Below are 16,853 nucleotides of genomic sequence, written 5' to 3'. Positions count from 1 at the left end.
TCTTTGGAATTTGCCACTTTTCAAATCCAACATCTTTCGCGTTTTGAATCTTTACGATTCAGAAGCCTCGTTAGAATCTTCAAAATGCAGAATTCTTAGTATGCGATAGTTTCAGAATCTAAAATCTTTAAACTCCAGACCCTTTCGAATTCAGATTTTTTATTAAATTCGGATCACCCAGCAAAGCAAACTTTTCTACGAAGCCTACGATGGAAAAAAATCTACGTCCTTCAAAGTCGAGGCGCAGAGAAGATTATAAGTACAAATTTCGCGGTAAATCCTGTTGGAAATTTTGGACGAAACGGGGAAAAAAAACAGAAAAGAAGGTACAAAGGAAGAAAGAGAGGCCAGTTTTCGGTACTTTGTATTTAACCGAACCACGAGGTAGTTGGGTTTTGATCGCCAATGGGGATGAAGCTGGAGCGCGACGATGGCTGCTGCGGCGCTCTCTAATCGTCCGCAAGCCGCTTAACCCATCCCTTGTTCCCATCGGCCTCTTTCAGTAACATTACGTTGGTGGTTGGTACACCAATTTCTCTATCAGAGCCTGAACCACCGGTATTAACATCCGCCTCGATCTTCTCGTACGTTGAACAAGATTCTCGTTGACTGCTCGCGAAACAAGAGTGAAGCTAATACGTTCTGTGAGAAACCTTCTTCGCCTGCGTAATGTCTATTCCTAATATTTAGAATGAAGTTCCGCCTTAACTCACTGACATCGAGTTTAACTTGAAGGAAAATTGCGAGCTATCAAGAATATGGTAGCAGTAAAAGATTATAGGAGTGTTGTAATTTCTTGGTGTAGTTTCATCTTTAGATCTTTATACATTAAATATTTGGATCTTTACAATTCGTTTTGGAAATACCATTGATATATGTATATAGAGTAAACTGAACTTAACTTTGCCTTGGTATAGAAGCGTAAACGATTCTCTGACGAAATACAATTTTAGTTTCGGTGTCGACGAGCTTTCGATCGATCACCTCCGACCTCTTTACGTCGATTTCTCAATTTCATTGTCCAATTATATGATTAATGTTCGATTCTCGGAAGAAAAAAAATACGATTTAGCTCCATAAGTTCGATTGTCAAACGGCAATGCTATAGATAATAATAAATTGCAGGGTAAATTAAAAAAAGAACGACAATCCTTCCAATATTATCTCTTTTCCGTAGCCTTCTGTGATATTAGAAGCTAATCCATATACGTTCCAAGTAACTAAATGACGTTCGCAAACTCGGCGCACGTAATAACCGAAATTCGTGGAATTGTTTCGTTATTTGTCAAAACGTTCGACGAAAAGAGAGATGCTCTTTCTGTCGTTCGTTTCTCTGGCAGTCACTCGTCGCGAAAGTTATGCCATGTGTTTTCGACAGAAGACAAACGACAGCGGCGCTTCTTCCGTACGGTTTGCAGCGGTGCCATGACATTTAGATGATATTAAAATGAAATTTTCTCCGCTGCTGTCCCTGCTTACCCCGCCAGAGGGAACAAGGGCAAGGGAAATGATTCTCGTTTCAGTTTTTGACGAAGCTCGTGTGACAGGCTTCGCCCTCTCGTCGGGTCCGAAACGAATCGAGACGAAAGCAGAGGGGGGAAAAAGAGTGCCGAACCGTGGACGCCGTTAATGGGTTCCGTCGACGACCCGTAGCTTTGCCAACCCCTATCCACCGACGATGAGAAAAAAATGAACGACGCGTGTCTGGTAGTCGCGGGGAAACCAACCGAGCGGATGAAAAACCAAAGTCTGACGTATTGGCGATCTTTTTGATGTTGAATTAATTTTTATTTTGAGATTTGGAGAAAAATATCGTGCAGCTACGTTTCAATGTTCGAGGAATATTTTAGAAGCTTAGGGAACGTGATTTTAAAATTATATTTTAACGTTTGAGGCATTGAACAGATCTGGATTAAACACACGCTCACTTTCGTATCGATATCAATTTATTAACCGAGTTAACTGATAATTAGGAGATTGAAAATCAAGCCCAATTATGACAATTTTACACTTTGCAATTTTAGATATAATATCTTTGTTAATGAAATTGAAACGGTAAGAAAAGTTAACAGATCCGAGTTACACGTTTCTATGTTATGTCTCGTAGTTTTTAAATAAATATCCAATAAGCTGGCGCTTATGGAACGCTTGGTCGAATTCACAGACGTGTAAAGATTAGAAAAAACTGATACATTTATAATGTCTTGCGTTCTTCTTTCATTCGATTTTTCTTCCTTTCTTATTGTTCCTAAAAGATATCGAAGTTATGAAAAGAAAAGAAATAATAAATAGAATCGAGGAACTTGCGAATTATCGGGGAAGTGGTAGTTTCGCGAACTTTTCTTTGCTTCGTGACAGATTTTTTTAATCCATCATAAAAGCTGCCATCCGACTTTATCCGAAGAATATACAGAGAGTTTCCCGTGATTGTCACAGTTAGTCGGAACAACGAAGAAATCTGCATCGTTGAAGACCCTAGAACTCGAGTTATTCGCCGGCAACTTTTCGTTCTTTTCGTCCTCCAGAAAGAGACTTTTTCCCTCGTTGAGTCCGCGTGAGGCGAAAAAGTGACGACGGGACTCCCTTCGAACTCGTTTGCAAGTACGACATTCACTTTGCATTTCATTCGCTGGAAATTGTTATCAATCTAAAGGGGAACGCACCTTATGCTTCTGAAAATTCCCACGAGCCGTCGGGAACTTCGTTTCAAGAAATAATATTCGATTTCGAAGCGAAACGACGCGCTAATCTCGGATCGAGTTATTGTCTCGCGTTTCCCAATGCCAACGGTGCAATTCTCCAAGGGATAATGGAGTTTCATAAACGACGAAAGGAGTCTCGAAAAATTTTCTATGAATAGATTTATATTTCACGCGAATATTCGTTTCTTCTTTTTTAATTCCACTTGGTTTTATCTTCTCGACGAAGATAAGAAGATTCGAAAAGACAAAGATTCAGGTTTACGAAAGTGTTAGAACGGACAATAAGATGGAATCATTCGAACGAAGAGAAAAATCAAGATTTATCTTTCGAATATCGTATATTTTATTCAGACTCGTTATCCTGCTCATTTATCTCGGATTAAATCTACTTATAAGTATCAAAACGGTTTAAAGAAAAGAAACGATTCTAAATGAGAAAAATACTTCAAAAATTACCAATCCTTTGTATCGACACTTCGGAAAAATCTTCAACCAATCAAATTATTTTTCAAATCTCCATCATTCTCGCGAAGAAAACTTCGTATGTTTTCTAATTCAAGTCACGAACTTCGATTATTATGTAAAGCTATACTTTCGACGATATCTCATCGTAATCGATGACTACTAATCGTCATAAAAGCATTATACGCTTGACTTTAGTGGTTTGTTATACCTTTTACTTTTTCTTACTTTTTCCCTATTGCTCGTCAACTTGCAATTACTTTTATCACATGTATGATATCAAAATGCTCTTGTCCATTAATTAAAAAAATTAATTAGTAAAAGAATCCTCCGTCATACATTTTCGATAGCGAGGGATCCTGCTCGATAAGGAAAGAAGAAAATCAGTGGAATTCGTTTCTGTCGACTACCGCGTGAAACGTAGCTAAATTATTTGCGGTTCATCGGGGATGTGGTGACAGGGTTGAGGCCTGATGTTTTACAAATCCGCCTCGTTACTTACCACAAGCTGTTCGTTCGATGCATTATTCATCCCCGTAGCCCGATTCCGCGTCTCGTATATTTTATTTTGATCGCCACCAGAGTCTCACAGCCTCGTTCCAATCGGGTCCAGGAAGATGGCTCGCTTTCTAATCCGACAGAATGCGCCCCTATTCCATTCTCGAGGCCACATTTTATCCAGCTCTCGCTTCGAGAAAGGAGGTGGACACGCGTCATTGATTTCGTAACAAGATAGAGAGTGCTCAACCCTCTTTCGAGCGCCGTTTGTTCAACCCCTTCTGGGATAAAGGGATAATTTTTCTTCGAGGAATTGGATTCCACGTAACAATGGCCAGGACGTGTGCCTGACACGATGCGTCCTATTCGAATCCTGCAAGAACTAATCGTTTCTCCGGCTGAAATCGATGGCTTTTGTACCTCTCTATATGTACCTGTGCTTCACACGGGTCAAAATGACTGTTAGATAGTTGGTAATTGACGTTATGAATGGAAAATTACGTAGCTCGACTTGCGGTTGATTTTCCTGTTCAGCTTCTGTAGTTAAAATTCTTTCTGTCTTTTAATTCGGTAACATGGCGAAATCTAGAAAGTAATAGAAATTTTTATGAGGAGATCGTTAGGTCGTAAGTGGGAAATTACGCTGTTAGAATTGGAGCGCATTGTCTCGCTGACTTTTTCATAGTTGGAATTTTCTTTATTCTTTAGATTTCTAGTCTGAAATCTAAGAATCAATAATAATTGGAACGGAAAAGACATGTTACTGTTTATAAAATAGATAGTTTCCTATAAGAAACTGAATAACGTTCGTGTAATTGGCAATCGTTTGTTTGATCCATCTGGGGATAAAGAAGCCAATTTTTCTCCAAGGAATTGGATTTTCTCTAACAATGGAGTCGATGTGCTCTTGACGTTGTGATGTATTTGATAGCACTTGTATGAGCTAAGAGTTTCCTTTTGGATAAAAACGGATGGAACCTTGATTGTTCGAACCAAACTCAACTGAAAATTGTATTTACCGCTTAAGTGAAAACTAGTAAAAAAAAAGAAAAACTTAAACAAGACCTTTAAAAGTGACTGAAAACAAAATAAAGAATAATAACTATACACTCGAAATGTCCAGCATTTCAGCGTGCGACTAAAACTTCTCAGAAAATCGTCGTCCCTGAATAAATTAATTAATACGATCCAAACTTCCGCTTCGTTAAACGCGTAAATTTACAAAACTGAAATCAGTCCCATCAGAGTACTATTATTTTTCTTTCTTCTTTCGCGTTTACACCCAGTCACAATTAAGTGCAGCGAGACGTACATACAATTTCTTCGTCTTCAAATTCGTCCGCGAATTTTTCTTCGTAACTTGTGCAATGTTCGACGAACGTTCAACTCGGCACCCAATCTCCTACCATCGACGACAACCAATGGAAACGCCGATTATTGACAAAAACTGGAGGCAAAGCGTTCCGAGTGCTCATTAGCGCGGCTGTTTAAAATGTTGTTTGCCGATAAATCGCGACACGTGTTCCTGGATTTTTCTGTTGCACGGCTATCGGTCAGCCGTATGAAATGCACGCACGTATCACGCGACACCCGTTCAGACAAGATCCGTGTGCAACGTTTAATCAGTGATCGATAATTCGAGCAAATGCCGTGGCATTTGCATACAGCTGCTGCGTCGATCACGGTGAAAACAAGCGCGTTAGTCGCCAAACGGAGTGCGTGGGTGAGAGGGTGAGAATTACGAGAGAGAAAAATGCCTGGCACAGTGTGGTGGAACGAAAGAGGACGCAGGAGGATGTGCGAGGACAGCGGCGGAAATCCGTGCGTGTATTTATCGAGTGTCGAAACGTCGAAATCGAAGAGAGTGAACAGGTAAAGGACGTGGAACGTTGGAGGAGAGGGTTGGACAGTTGGGGTGATGAGGGTGGAACTTCCGGGTACGTAATTACGGTGGATTATCGTGATAGTGTGCGCAAAGGGGGCACCTGGCCCGGGGGGCGTGCCACCCTTCAGGGGAACCTCCCTCGGGGAGCACGTGGCAAGCAGAAACCGGACGACGCACGGTATATCTACATTTCCTACATGCTGCTGGCAGAACTGCATCTCTTCGAACAGGTAAACGCCTATGTTTGATCGTTCACGACGATACGTTTGAGACGAGCAGTGATTATCTTTGGTTTATCTTGCGGTTCACATGTTATTCGAAATAGGTAGCTTGAGAGATTTAAAAAAGAATATCTCTGTTATATCGTAGTCAGCCATTTATGCAACGTTGCAACTCTTAAATCGTTCGTTTTAGTTTCTATAGATGTAAATATTATATAATTTATTTTGAGGAGAAATGAAATGACAGATAAACAGACAGGGAACTCCTAAGTGAAGAAATTATTAGATCCAAAAAATTGCTTCAGTCTCTCCGGTGAACAGAATCTAATCGATGATAAAAAAAAAAGCTTGTTTATTGATTTTCTTTTTCCGATGTAGAACGAAACAGTAAAATGTATAAATAACAAAGTAGAATTGCAGAATTTGTTTATTTTTTTTTTTTTTTTTTTTTTGTGTGTACTATAGAATCATCGTAGACGATGACGTGGATACGAGAATCTACCTTCGAGTCAGCAATAGCTAGGGCAATTAACAGAAAAATATTTTTTCTCAATAAGGTTTGTTTGCGATCTCGTGTAGAGAGAAACGATCCTCTCAGCGGGTTTCGGAAAAAAAAGCGGCGAATTCAGTCATTTTTGCGAAGCCGCGTCGGTGATTAAATGAAAAAAGGTATGAATCACTGGGAAAACAATTGGAAAACGAAATCCAAATGGAACGATGAACAATTCGATAGAGAAGTATATCCAGTATTAGTTCCATCGCTTGCTGAACACACTCCATTTCCATTCGAAACTTTCGATCTACTAATCTGATCAAAGAGCCAACCATTCGAAAGTGGCGCAAAGTTTTCAATTTCACCGGTGATTTCGAAGAACCATTTTGCTACTACAACTACATGTACGAAACTGGAAAAAAAAAAATGTTGAAAACCGACAGGGGGCACACTCGATCCTTTGCAGTCCGAACAGCATTTGGAATTTGATTCCAACCGATTCATACTCGATATTTTTACAATCGATGATACATTTATGTTACGTAGCACGTATCTTTATCGAATCCATTTCTAACAAGAGATAACATGATTTACACGTTACAACTATGAAGTATCGAGTGAAATAGAATATCGAGTTCAATGTTATTACGTGTTTTGGACTACAAGAGATTGACGGTGTGCTTAATCGATGTCGAAAAATTAATACATTATCGATCATAGGCATTGGAACGTTGCTCTTATTCGCCAATTATCTTGCAACAAACCTGTTACTTCGTTCCCATCATACGCGCATTATATAATAATATACGTACAATATCAAAGAAAGTAAAAGTTAGATGTTCTGCATAAATATAGCCATTATGCATCCTAACATTTATAACCGGCAAAGCAACATCGTATCATTATAATCATTACGCTTATTATTGTAATAAGAGAAAGGTATCTCGCGATAGCGACAGTCATAAAATAATGAAACGACGATTTATTAACGATTCGCAAAACTTCCGCGCAAAATCATTCAACGACGCGACGTGACAAACCGCTAAGAAGGTTGCACGGCACTATGTGAATGCCGTTTAGGTCGTCTCGTCCATAGATCACGTAAATTCGCCGGCTTTGTCCCTGCGGAGTAACGCCTCCAAGGGAAGGAGCTCTCTCAACTGGCGGAACAGTCGAGGAATCTCGGTATACCGACGGGTAATCGGCAATTCCCCGTTAGAAATCCTCGCCAGCGTGCACGTCACCGACCGCCTAAGTGTCAGACATTGATTAAGCTTGACACTGCCGATTAAATACGTCACGTGGAACAGGCCGCTTCGAAAGACGAAGCCCCTTTGAATTATGCTCGACCCTCCGTCGTTTCCGACGGAATGGCTCGTCTTCGTATCATGTAAAATTTTCATCGTGCCCAATGGGATCGATTAAATTTTAGAGAATTGACGCGGATAAACTGCACGACGTCGTTGCCATATTATAGCAACGGCGCGAAGCTTTTAGCCGCTTTTACATTTTCGATAACGGGATTGCATATTCGCGTGCACCGTTAGAAATAGAATTTTGTTCAATTTCATAGCGATTTTCCACGATTTTTACTACGATGTCGCGTTGCTCGTCCGTTTTGTCAAGCTACAATGAAATTAATCGAAACTATTTAATAACCGTGCAATTGAAACGTTTATCGTGCGTATAAAAGAATATCGCCGAGGATAGGAATACGCTATCAAACTTGCACGGGATATTAGTTGATGGTGAAGACGATAAAATCTGCATTGTCGATTGGAACGTATTCTACAGGAACGATGGAGATTAAAACTAAAGATCTTGGAAGAATCGAAGGAGAGATAAATGAAATAATGGTGAGAAGTAAACTCGATCCTTAGGGGTAGAAAATTGCAAGTAGATAATAAAACGCGTTAGTTCAGAAATCATTGAAGTTTCACGAAACTTTCACGGTTAATCTTTAACCGTGGACCACTGCGCGACGTCGTATTGCTCGTCTGCGCATAGATTGATGTTCGAAATTGCTGGAATTAGAGTAAAAAGGAAGAAAATTCCTGTGAACGACACAACGAAAAGACGAACGGGTAGCATCGGCGGAAGCCACGTCGCAGAGAGCTAGCAATGCTAAACAGTTGACAGTGGAAATTGAGGTTCGGCAAGGCTGGAATCCTGGAATCCGGCTGGAAAATTTGACAGGGATTTACGGAGAGTATTGCGACGCGAATTTTGTTTACAGACCTCTGGTTTGAATTCGATTATCCAGCTTGAGTAGCCGCAGAACGTTAATACGGAATATGTATGGAGTTTGCTGAAAATGTCACGAAAATTGGACGTATATGAATGAAATTTAGATGAACGGTCTAGAAATTAGAAACCTGAAAGAGAATTATGCTTTGATATGACTACAATTAATATACAGTACATTGTCTGAATTAAACGAACAAAAGGACGTTGGTAATTCGAATCACAACCGCCATCGATGAAGTCACCAGGCGTAACTAAAATAATATTATTAGCGAAATTTGTTTATTCAATTTTCTCCTGCGGTAACACGTTTGCTAATAACTTAAAAGAAGGAATATTTTATAAGCGAAATTATATCTGATATTAATAAATTCTTTTGAGAAGTTGTCTGACCATGAAGGTCTATGTCGCTTAAAGTCTAAGCAGGACTTTTTAAAACTCTGTTTCTCTGTACGATCTACCTCTTGTCGATTCGCAAGCGTTATTGCTTAATAAATCATTGTGCGAGACAAGCAAGATATTAAATTTACCCTCGCAGGACGAGAGTAATAATAACAAATTTTTATAGACTCGATCACAGCAGTTTCCTCTTTCGTTTGATTTAAGTCGACGCACTTAAGTCATACGCACTGCAGGATGATATAGCGATAAAACAACATTGTTTAAACGTGTTAGGTGCTACGTGAAAGAATTTGAAGCGTCGTCAGCCGATCGTAAATAGCGTAATTAACGAAGGAAGTCGTTTGTCTCGTCGCGGCTCGGAATATCTCGGCTCGTTACGTGTTTCGCGTTCGATGATTGATGGAACGTGGATATTATTCGCGAGGCGGCCGCGTAACCGTGTTTTCCTTTGGCAATTACGTGTGTACGCCATGTGTTCGAAATATTATCAGGAGCCGCAACACCAGGCAATAAAGCGATCTCGCCTCCCAGACGTAATATTACGTCCTTGGCATGGGAACAGGTAATATGCTTCTCGCTTCGCCGCGGGCAAACCTGCACTTCGATTCGAGCGTAAGGATTCGCCGCTCTAATTGAATCGTGGCCATACAAACGCACGCGAAATTGATTTAATTACCGATGTTTGCGCGGATCGTCACTGAGATAATCGAGCAGCCGGGTCATTTTGTGACTCGTAATTTTTTAATCGCTATACTGCCGATATTTTGCATTTATGGAATATTTGAAACTGTAAAATACGCAGATTGCAAAACTAGTTGGACGCATAAAGAACGGTCTATTAAACACGTGATATTGGCAAAGAGAATAAGCTGTAAAAACATTCTTTTTTTAATTTTACATTCTTAACTATATATATGTATATACCATTTTGTAGCTTTGTAAAAAGGAACTTGGAACGCGATGAATTAAAAATCCATATTCACAGAAATTTCTGAGCAATGTGAAAATTGTTACGAAGCTTTCGCGTAACCCTCGGAGTAATTAAAAATTTGCAACAATATCGCGAAACCTTCTTCAGTTCTACGAATCGTCACACTGGCCTCTAGAGTATTACAAGAATATTACGATATTGAAACGATATTGGAACGTGACGAAGTATTCTGCTGCGTTTTCAACGGTGTCGCACGGAATACTCCGTACATCTAGACTTTCACGTGAACTTCATTATCAAGCGTCTCGACAATTAATTTCCTGTATATATGAGTTTAAACGAAGGATAAAATCACCAGCGAAAATCTTCCGAGTCCTTCCTTCTATATTTTCGCGAAAACTAAAGTTGTAGAGAACGAAAGGAAAAAGGACAGGCGGAGGAGAAATGGAGCGATTTTATCGTTCATGACGCGCCATCGATAACGCGCTATTTGCGTAATTGCAGGGCGGTTGGTCCGATAAGAAGCACGAGCGCCGTCGACTGGCTAAAAACCCTTTACATTTTGCGTTTTTTCCAGCCCATCTACCCATCGAATTTCTTCTAAACGCTTCTTTCTTCTTTGCATCGGTTCACCGGGGTCACTTTATACTCACCCATTACTCGGAAAATTTAATCTGCATTGAAAGTGCGCCGTTAAGACGGCGTATCGTATCCTCCAGCCTCTTCGAGATCGATCGGTATCCTACGATGTGATACTTGATTGGCAAACAGCAGAAAAGTGTTAGCTTTCTTCTCTAAACTCTTTTCTGCGAAATTGAACATTATCGTAGAGAATTATCCCACGTTGTAAAGAAAGTATAGCGTGCAAATTTCACTTTTCCCAAGTACAGCAATTCGAGCTGGATCAGCGAATGAGATTGGACGTTGATCAGGCAATCGATCGCTTTTTGCATTTTCTGCATACATATACGGATAATAGAAGAATAAGATTACTCGTTGTTTACGTTCACGACTGGACAAAGACATAACAATTTTTCTATCGTTTCACACATACTACATTTCTACGGTAATACAAAAAACAACGCAGTATAATAAAATGGAGAATTTTCAACGTGTGTGAACGTTGGCGTATACTCGGCCGACGATTAATCCAACCACAGCTATCAAACTTCATCGTTCAGATATCTGGTGTTCCAATTAAACGTCACCGATTCGCACTTTCGACCAGCACTCTGACGAAAAGCGTTTTGATGGATGTACCCCGACGCTTTTGAAACAAGTTCCTTGCACCGCTGCACATCGTGTACCACAATATTTGCCATCTATGTTTGCCGCTCTTCCTCTCCGGTGTACAGGTTGTACCGTAAATTGTGGACGCAACTTTACCGCGTCGAACACGTAGGAGCGATAAAAAAGCCATGCAGCAGCTGTTCCACCATACCAATCAATTCCAGATATCTTGTTATTTTTACGACTGTCGATACTTTTTATTCCATAATTCGTTTAAATCAACCTTTTTATCATTTTATTGTGCAATCTTTTAAAAGAAATATCAAAAGGAACGATAGGATTTTTCAAACATTTCCAGCGTGAACGATATTTCATTAGATGATACAATGGCGATCGTAAAAAATTCAAATACCTTTTACAAACTAACAATTTGCGAGCCAACGTTTTCCATCTGAAATGGCGAACAGTCGGTTCTCCGAAAGTGTTATCGCCCACATAAATTCCGCCGGAGCTGTGCATCACTCTCGGTACATTCTCTGCCATGGAATCGTCTACGTTTTATGATGCAACCTTTACACGCGTCAACTGCGTTGATTCAAGAGAGATTCGTGTTTGGAAAAAATATCTCTTCCATGGAATTCCTGAATTCCAATAGTTTTGGCTTTTCTAACTGGAGACTTCAGTGAAACTCAGGGGACCCTCGTTTTAGAACTCGCAGTAGCCCAGAAATCACCGATTACTTCATAGATTGCCAATTATTTTATGCAAGTTCATATTTTTTGAATATAATTTAAAAAAAAAAAACCAAGATAGGAAATTTTTTTACCTATTAAATATCATAGAGAATACTACGCTTTAGATATTTTACGTATTTCTGCATATTCAAATATTTATATATTTCGCATTTTCAAATTTCCCCATAAACTCGTAGAAATGCTCAGTCTATTATTTAGAACGCGAGGTCATCTTTTAATCAAACTCTTCGCTGGTTAACTATTCATTTATAACTTATTTATCATCTATCTACAGTAAACTAGTAGAGTCGCAAAACGGAGATGCGAAACGGAAAACAGCGTGCATTCAATTCCGGAACGACTTTCAATCTGTACTTGTTTGAATTATAGAAGTTAACATCCGTGGCCCGAGAAGAAAGGCTATTGAATTATTGTCCGCATCCCCCGTAGTGGAGAAAATTCGCCAACAGGATGGAACATACGAGTGGCTTTCTTTTCCAACGAAAATACCCTCTCTTAGGCTTTTGGATATTCACCGATTCTTCTTAACTCCGCTGTGACCTGAATGTCTGATCGTCACAGGATGACATTCCGTCTGTTTAATCATTTCTTACGACAGATTTCATTGTGCGTTAGGGGTGGTTTTTGGCGAACTATACCTTCACAGCGAATGGAGAATTCATTGTGAAGGGGATGATTGTGAATGGGGAGGTTCGTAGGATTTCGAGGGTAGTTTAAAATTGCACGGTTAGAACGTTTGGATGATTCATACGGTTTCTTTTCGACAGTCGGCTTTAACGGAATTGTACAGTAGTTGGATGATCATCCCTTAAAGCTAGTCTCGTCGCTAGTTTCTATTTGAATCGTGGATATTCGCCGTAAGAATATTTCCTCGACACTTTTATGGTACAACCAATCATTCGTATAGTATTTATACGAACGATAAATTGTAAAAAGCGAAAGGATGTTCCGTTATTTTGAAGGATCTAAATTAACTAACTAGATACTACTAAATTTATTAAACTGTAAATGTACAACATGTACAATTTAGTAACATGTAGTTACAGTCGCAATTTAGTAGCAGGTAGTTACAGTTGCGATTTAGTACGGTACGCATTATGCAATTTAGTATAGATACAATTTGGCAAAACGCATGTACAATTTAACAGTAAGTGCTTCAATGTGACGCCATACTTTTTTACTTTTTAGAATTTAGCCTTTACATAAACCATATAAATTTAAATTCCAAAACAGAGAGAGGCTATACATCTTTCGCTGTAAATACCAATATATACACAGTATCCATAAATAAATTTCCATAAAACAGTGTTTCTACTAAATCACCGATTGCATCTGCATCGATTTTACGATGCACGAGAAAGGAATGGAAAAATGTGAAATCCGCTTACGGCGAGTAGCAAGTTGCAGAAACGAAACCATGTTTTACGTTTGATTTTGAACGAAAATTTTCCTGTTCGGATCCTGCTACCTGTGGAAATTGCGTGGAGTATATAGAGCGCGGGGCAACGAATATTTCTTAATTCACTTGCATCGACCTCGATTTATTTTCATCGGCGCACGTCAACTGTGGACCCAAAGCTTGGACGTACATGGGGAACCCGGCATAAATCACTTCTGGCCAAGCGTTCGCCGCAATTCACGTCATCACGATGACGAAACACTGTTCTCTTTTCCCCCTATTTTCGGCGTATACTTTCCACAGGGTACTCTCCCGTCGAGAAAATCCCAGGGCAATATTGCGCGAATTCTTGAAATTTTCTACGTCGAATATTTCACGCTGACATGGAATGTTTCTTCGATAATAACATCGTTCGTTGATCACGAGATATTTTAACTAGTGGCAAAATTAGCTTGCGCGATGATTACGCAACGATCGTAAATTTCATCGTACACGGTAATTTGTATCGATCGCTTTTTATTTTATATATTGTTTGTTCTTAACGCTTCTGTATACGCCACGCTATGAAGTTACGCTTTTCGCTTGTATTACAGTTGGTTACAATGTCTCTGTTTAAAGTTCCGTATCCCAGTTCAATCCTGCACAGTTTTGATTAGTTTGTACGAGTAACGCGTCGATCGACATTTTTGCCACTTCTGTTTTTCGTCACGAGAATACGAGAAATGGAAAAATTTATTTGGGTTTGGGAAGCGTTGTCCTTTTCATAGGCGCAACTTAATTTATTACAGAAACCAAACATACAATACTGATATATACGACAATACTGATCGTAGAAACGTATTAAATTAAACAAACGTTCAATTTAGTGGAATAGGAGCGATAGTTCTCGCTAATTTTACTAAATTAATATTTACGAATAAAGAGAATAAAAACAATTCTCAATTGGCATCATTGGATCATGGTGACTACAATAATTTGAATTAATATTGAATTATTTATTTTTAATTGTATTAGAAATCTTATCGATAGCCTTCGTCGCCTACAACGCACAATATAAACTGTAACGAAAAACGTACTAAAATTCTACGTAATATTTAACCTATGCTCTTCGTTGTACATCGTCTGACACTAAAACCCATTGGTACTAATTGAGGATTGACATTAATCATTAAAAATTCAGTTCTTATATAATACAAAATTAGCAACGCTGGAAGAGAAAAATTTACGTTACCTTTTGTTTGGATGTTTCAGGACCTGCAATCGGAAATCGAGACACACCGAGACGTGTACGCATCCCTGAATGGTACTGGCCGGAAGCTGTTGAGTTCTCTGGCCAGCCAGGATGACGCGGTTATGCTGCAACGACGTCTGGACGAGATGAACCAGCGATGGCATCACTTGAAAGCGAAGAGTATGGCGATAAGGTAAGTGACGACCGTACCGCTTTTTCTCATTTCTTTTTCTACTCTCTTCCCTTGTCTCCATTATGGTTCTTCCATCCTCCTGTTTTTCCTCTATCCTACATTATCCGTTTCTTTTTTCAATCCAATTAGCGTTCGCGGTGAGAACGATGACAGGTGGAACGGCGAAGTTTTCAGCTCCCGTGAGCGGTAACAGGTGCGCCGTTTCGAGACAGACGTTCCATTTTGATTGCGGCCGAGTATCTCACCGGCGAGAAGTGGCCGTAGAGAATTCAGCGCGAGATCGCGGCGTGGAAGAATGAATTATACGGGGGATAAGTTGAAACGCGACGGCCAAGAGTTGGGTTATCGGTCTGGTGAAAAAAAAGGACGGAGGGTGCTTGGAGGAAAAATGTGGGAAAGTGGCGAACCGAGATTTAAGGAAAATAGAAGCTTGAAAAATATATAGAGTGAAAAAGAAAGTGAATGACGCGTTATATGAGGAGAAGAGGATTGGGGAGCGGTGGTGTGTAACGAGCAGAGAATAACGTGGAAAAGAAGATGAAAAAGAGTAGTGTATAGAGAAGGAAGCGCGCGAAAACGAAAGACGAAATAGGAAGAAGAAGTAATTGGTGTAACGTGAGACAAAGGTTGGAGTAAGATGAAATGTGAAGGAAAAAAGAAGAAAGAGATTGACTTTGATCTGAAAATATTATCGGGTTTTAGCGTACTCCTGCTGGCTATTAGATTGGCGAATTGTATCGAATTGGTCGAATTGTCCGTTGCCGCAATTTTCTTTTCGGATCAATGTGTTTTTTCCGCAGGATACAACTGATAGCATGTTAAACGTTGCATTAACTATGCCTCTGTACTTATTCGATCGCTTGTATGTAAAGTTTTCTCGTGTCATTTCGTTTGACATTTTCTTCTCGGATGTTTTAATACGTTCGCGGTGAGCAAGGTCGTCGGTTAAAAAGTAAATCCAAAAAGATGCACGTGTCATATTGACGCGAGAACGAACGCACGAAAATGGCGGAAACAAATTTGCGAGCCAATGCACTTTCCTTCGTTGCCACGTGGAAATTTTTCGTCTGGGATCGAAACAACACGAACGCGATTTTTTTCTACCTTTGTCTCGTTTGATATTTTTTATTCGTTTCTGTTTTTCGCTCCCTACTGGACGAGCCGTTTACTTCCGAAAACTTGATTTCAGATTCCATTTCGCGTGCCGATCGATTTATTAATCCGTTGAATATTTGAAAAACGCATTAAACCAATGTCAAACTGTTCTCGCGACGGCCGTGGAATGTGAACGGTCGAGTTAGGAAAATCGCCGGTGCAAAAATGCTACAGAGGAACTTGGAAACGCGCAGGGTATTTCCAATTGTGCGCGTGTATTTGCAGTTTCCAGTTTTGCTCGCGACAAATAGGAAAAAGATAACGTGGAAAAATACCATCAACGTCAACGAAATCCACGCCTGCCTTAATATCCTTCAATTTTTGTGCTTGAAACAGAGGTTGACGTTTAACCGGCATCATTCGACGCAAACTAAAACGAGAAAAAAGAGCCTAAAAGGAAGAAAAGGGAGGAACAATGTACCTTGCTAATACGGAGAAAGGGAAAACGCGAGAGAAAAGATAACGCACGTTGTATGAGACAATGTATACACGCTTAAATGCATATTTTGAAACAGCGATTAACGCGATTAACGCCGAGGAACGACAACAATGACGGAACGGCGGGAAAAAAAGGGTTGAAAATCTTAAAAAGAATTCGTAAATCCGCGTGACAACGAACCGAGAATTATTCTCGTGACAACATTGCCGGAACAATGGCTTTTGACGCGCGAACAATTCCAAAGATTTCCAAAGCCGGGCGCACCGGGTCAGTGGCCGTGCGCACGCAGTAGGTTAACTATGAAGCCGGAAATTCTCCGAGCGCCATTCTCCTTTGATAACGTAGCAGTTATGCGTCGCGGTAATACGTAAGCAGAAATTGTAGCGACGAAAGAGCTACCGTTTCGCCCCTACCCTCTGGATCTTTGACGTTCGACCTGGCCTCGGTTCCATCCCTATCGATGCGTTGTGATGAGAAACTCTCACGGGATTCTCCGTGAAACTACGAAGCCGCGACGCTGCTTTGACATCGCAAAACCTCTGCTCCGATCGCACCGACTCCAACCAGGTTGGATTATTAAGGAGCATATTGATTTTAGTCGGTCGATGCTCGA

At 40.1% G+C, this 16,853-nt stretch overlaps 1 protein-coding gene across 7 annotated transcripts in view; it reads left to right on the top strand.

The window, feature by feature from the left end:
- Nucleotides 1–16,853, top strand: part of LOC117155449 (dystrophin, isoforms A/C/F/G/H) — a 437,811-nt gene that overhangs the window by 324,323 nt on the left and 96,635 nt on the right. For all 7 annotated transcript variants that reach the window (XM_033331460.2, XM_033331413.2, XM_033331467.2 and 4 more), the window contains one exon: nt 14,474–14,646. In XM_033331460.2, the coding sequence (XP_033187351.2) occupies nt 14,474–14,646 (173 nt within the window). The remainder of the gene's footprint in view (nt 1–14,473; nt 14,647–16,853) is intronic.

This window comes from Bombus vancouverensis, chromosome 7 (assembly GCF_051014615.1).
Source record: "Bombus vancouverensis nearcticus chromosome 7, iyBomVanc1_principal, whole genome shotgun sequence".
Classification (NCBI taxonomy): Eukaryota; Metazoa; Arthropoda; class Insecta; order Hymenoptera; family Apidae; genus Bombus; species Bombus vancouverensis.
This window is presented reverse-complemented; position numbering and strand designations above follow the sequence as displayed.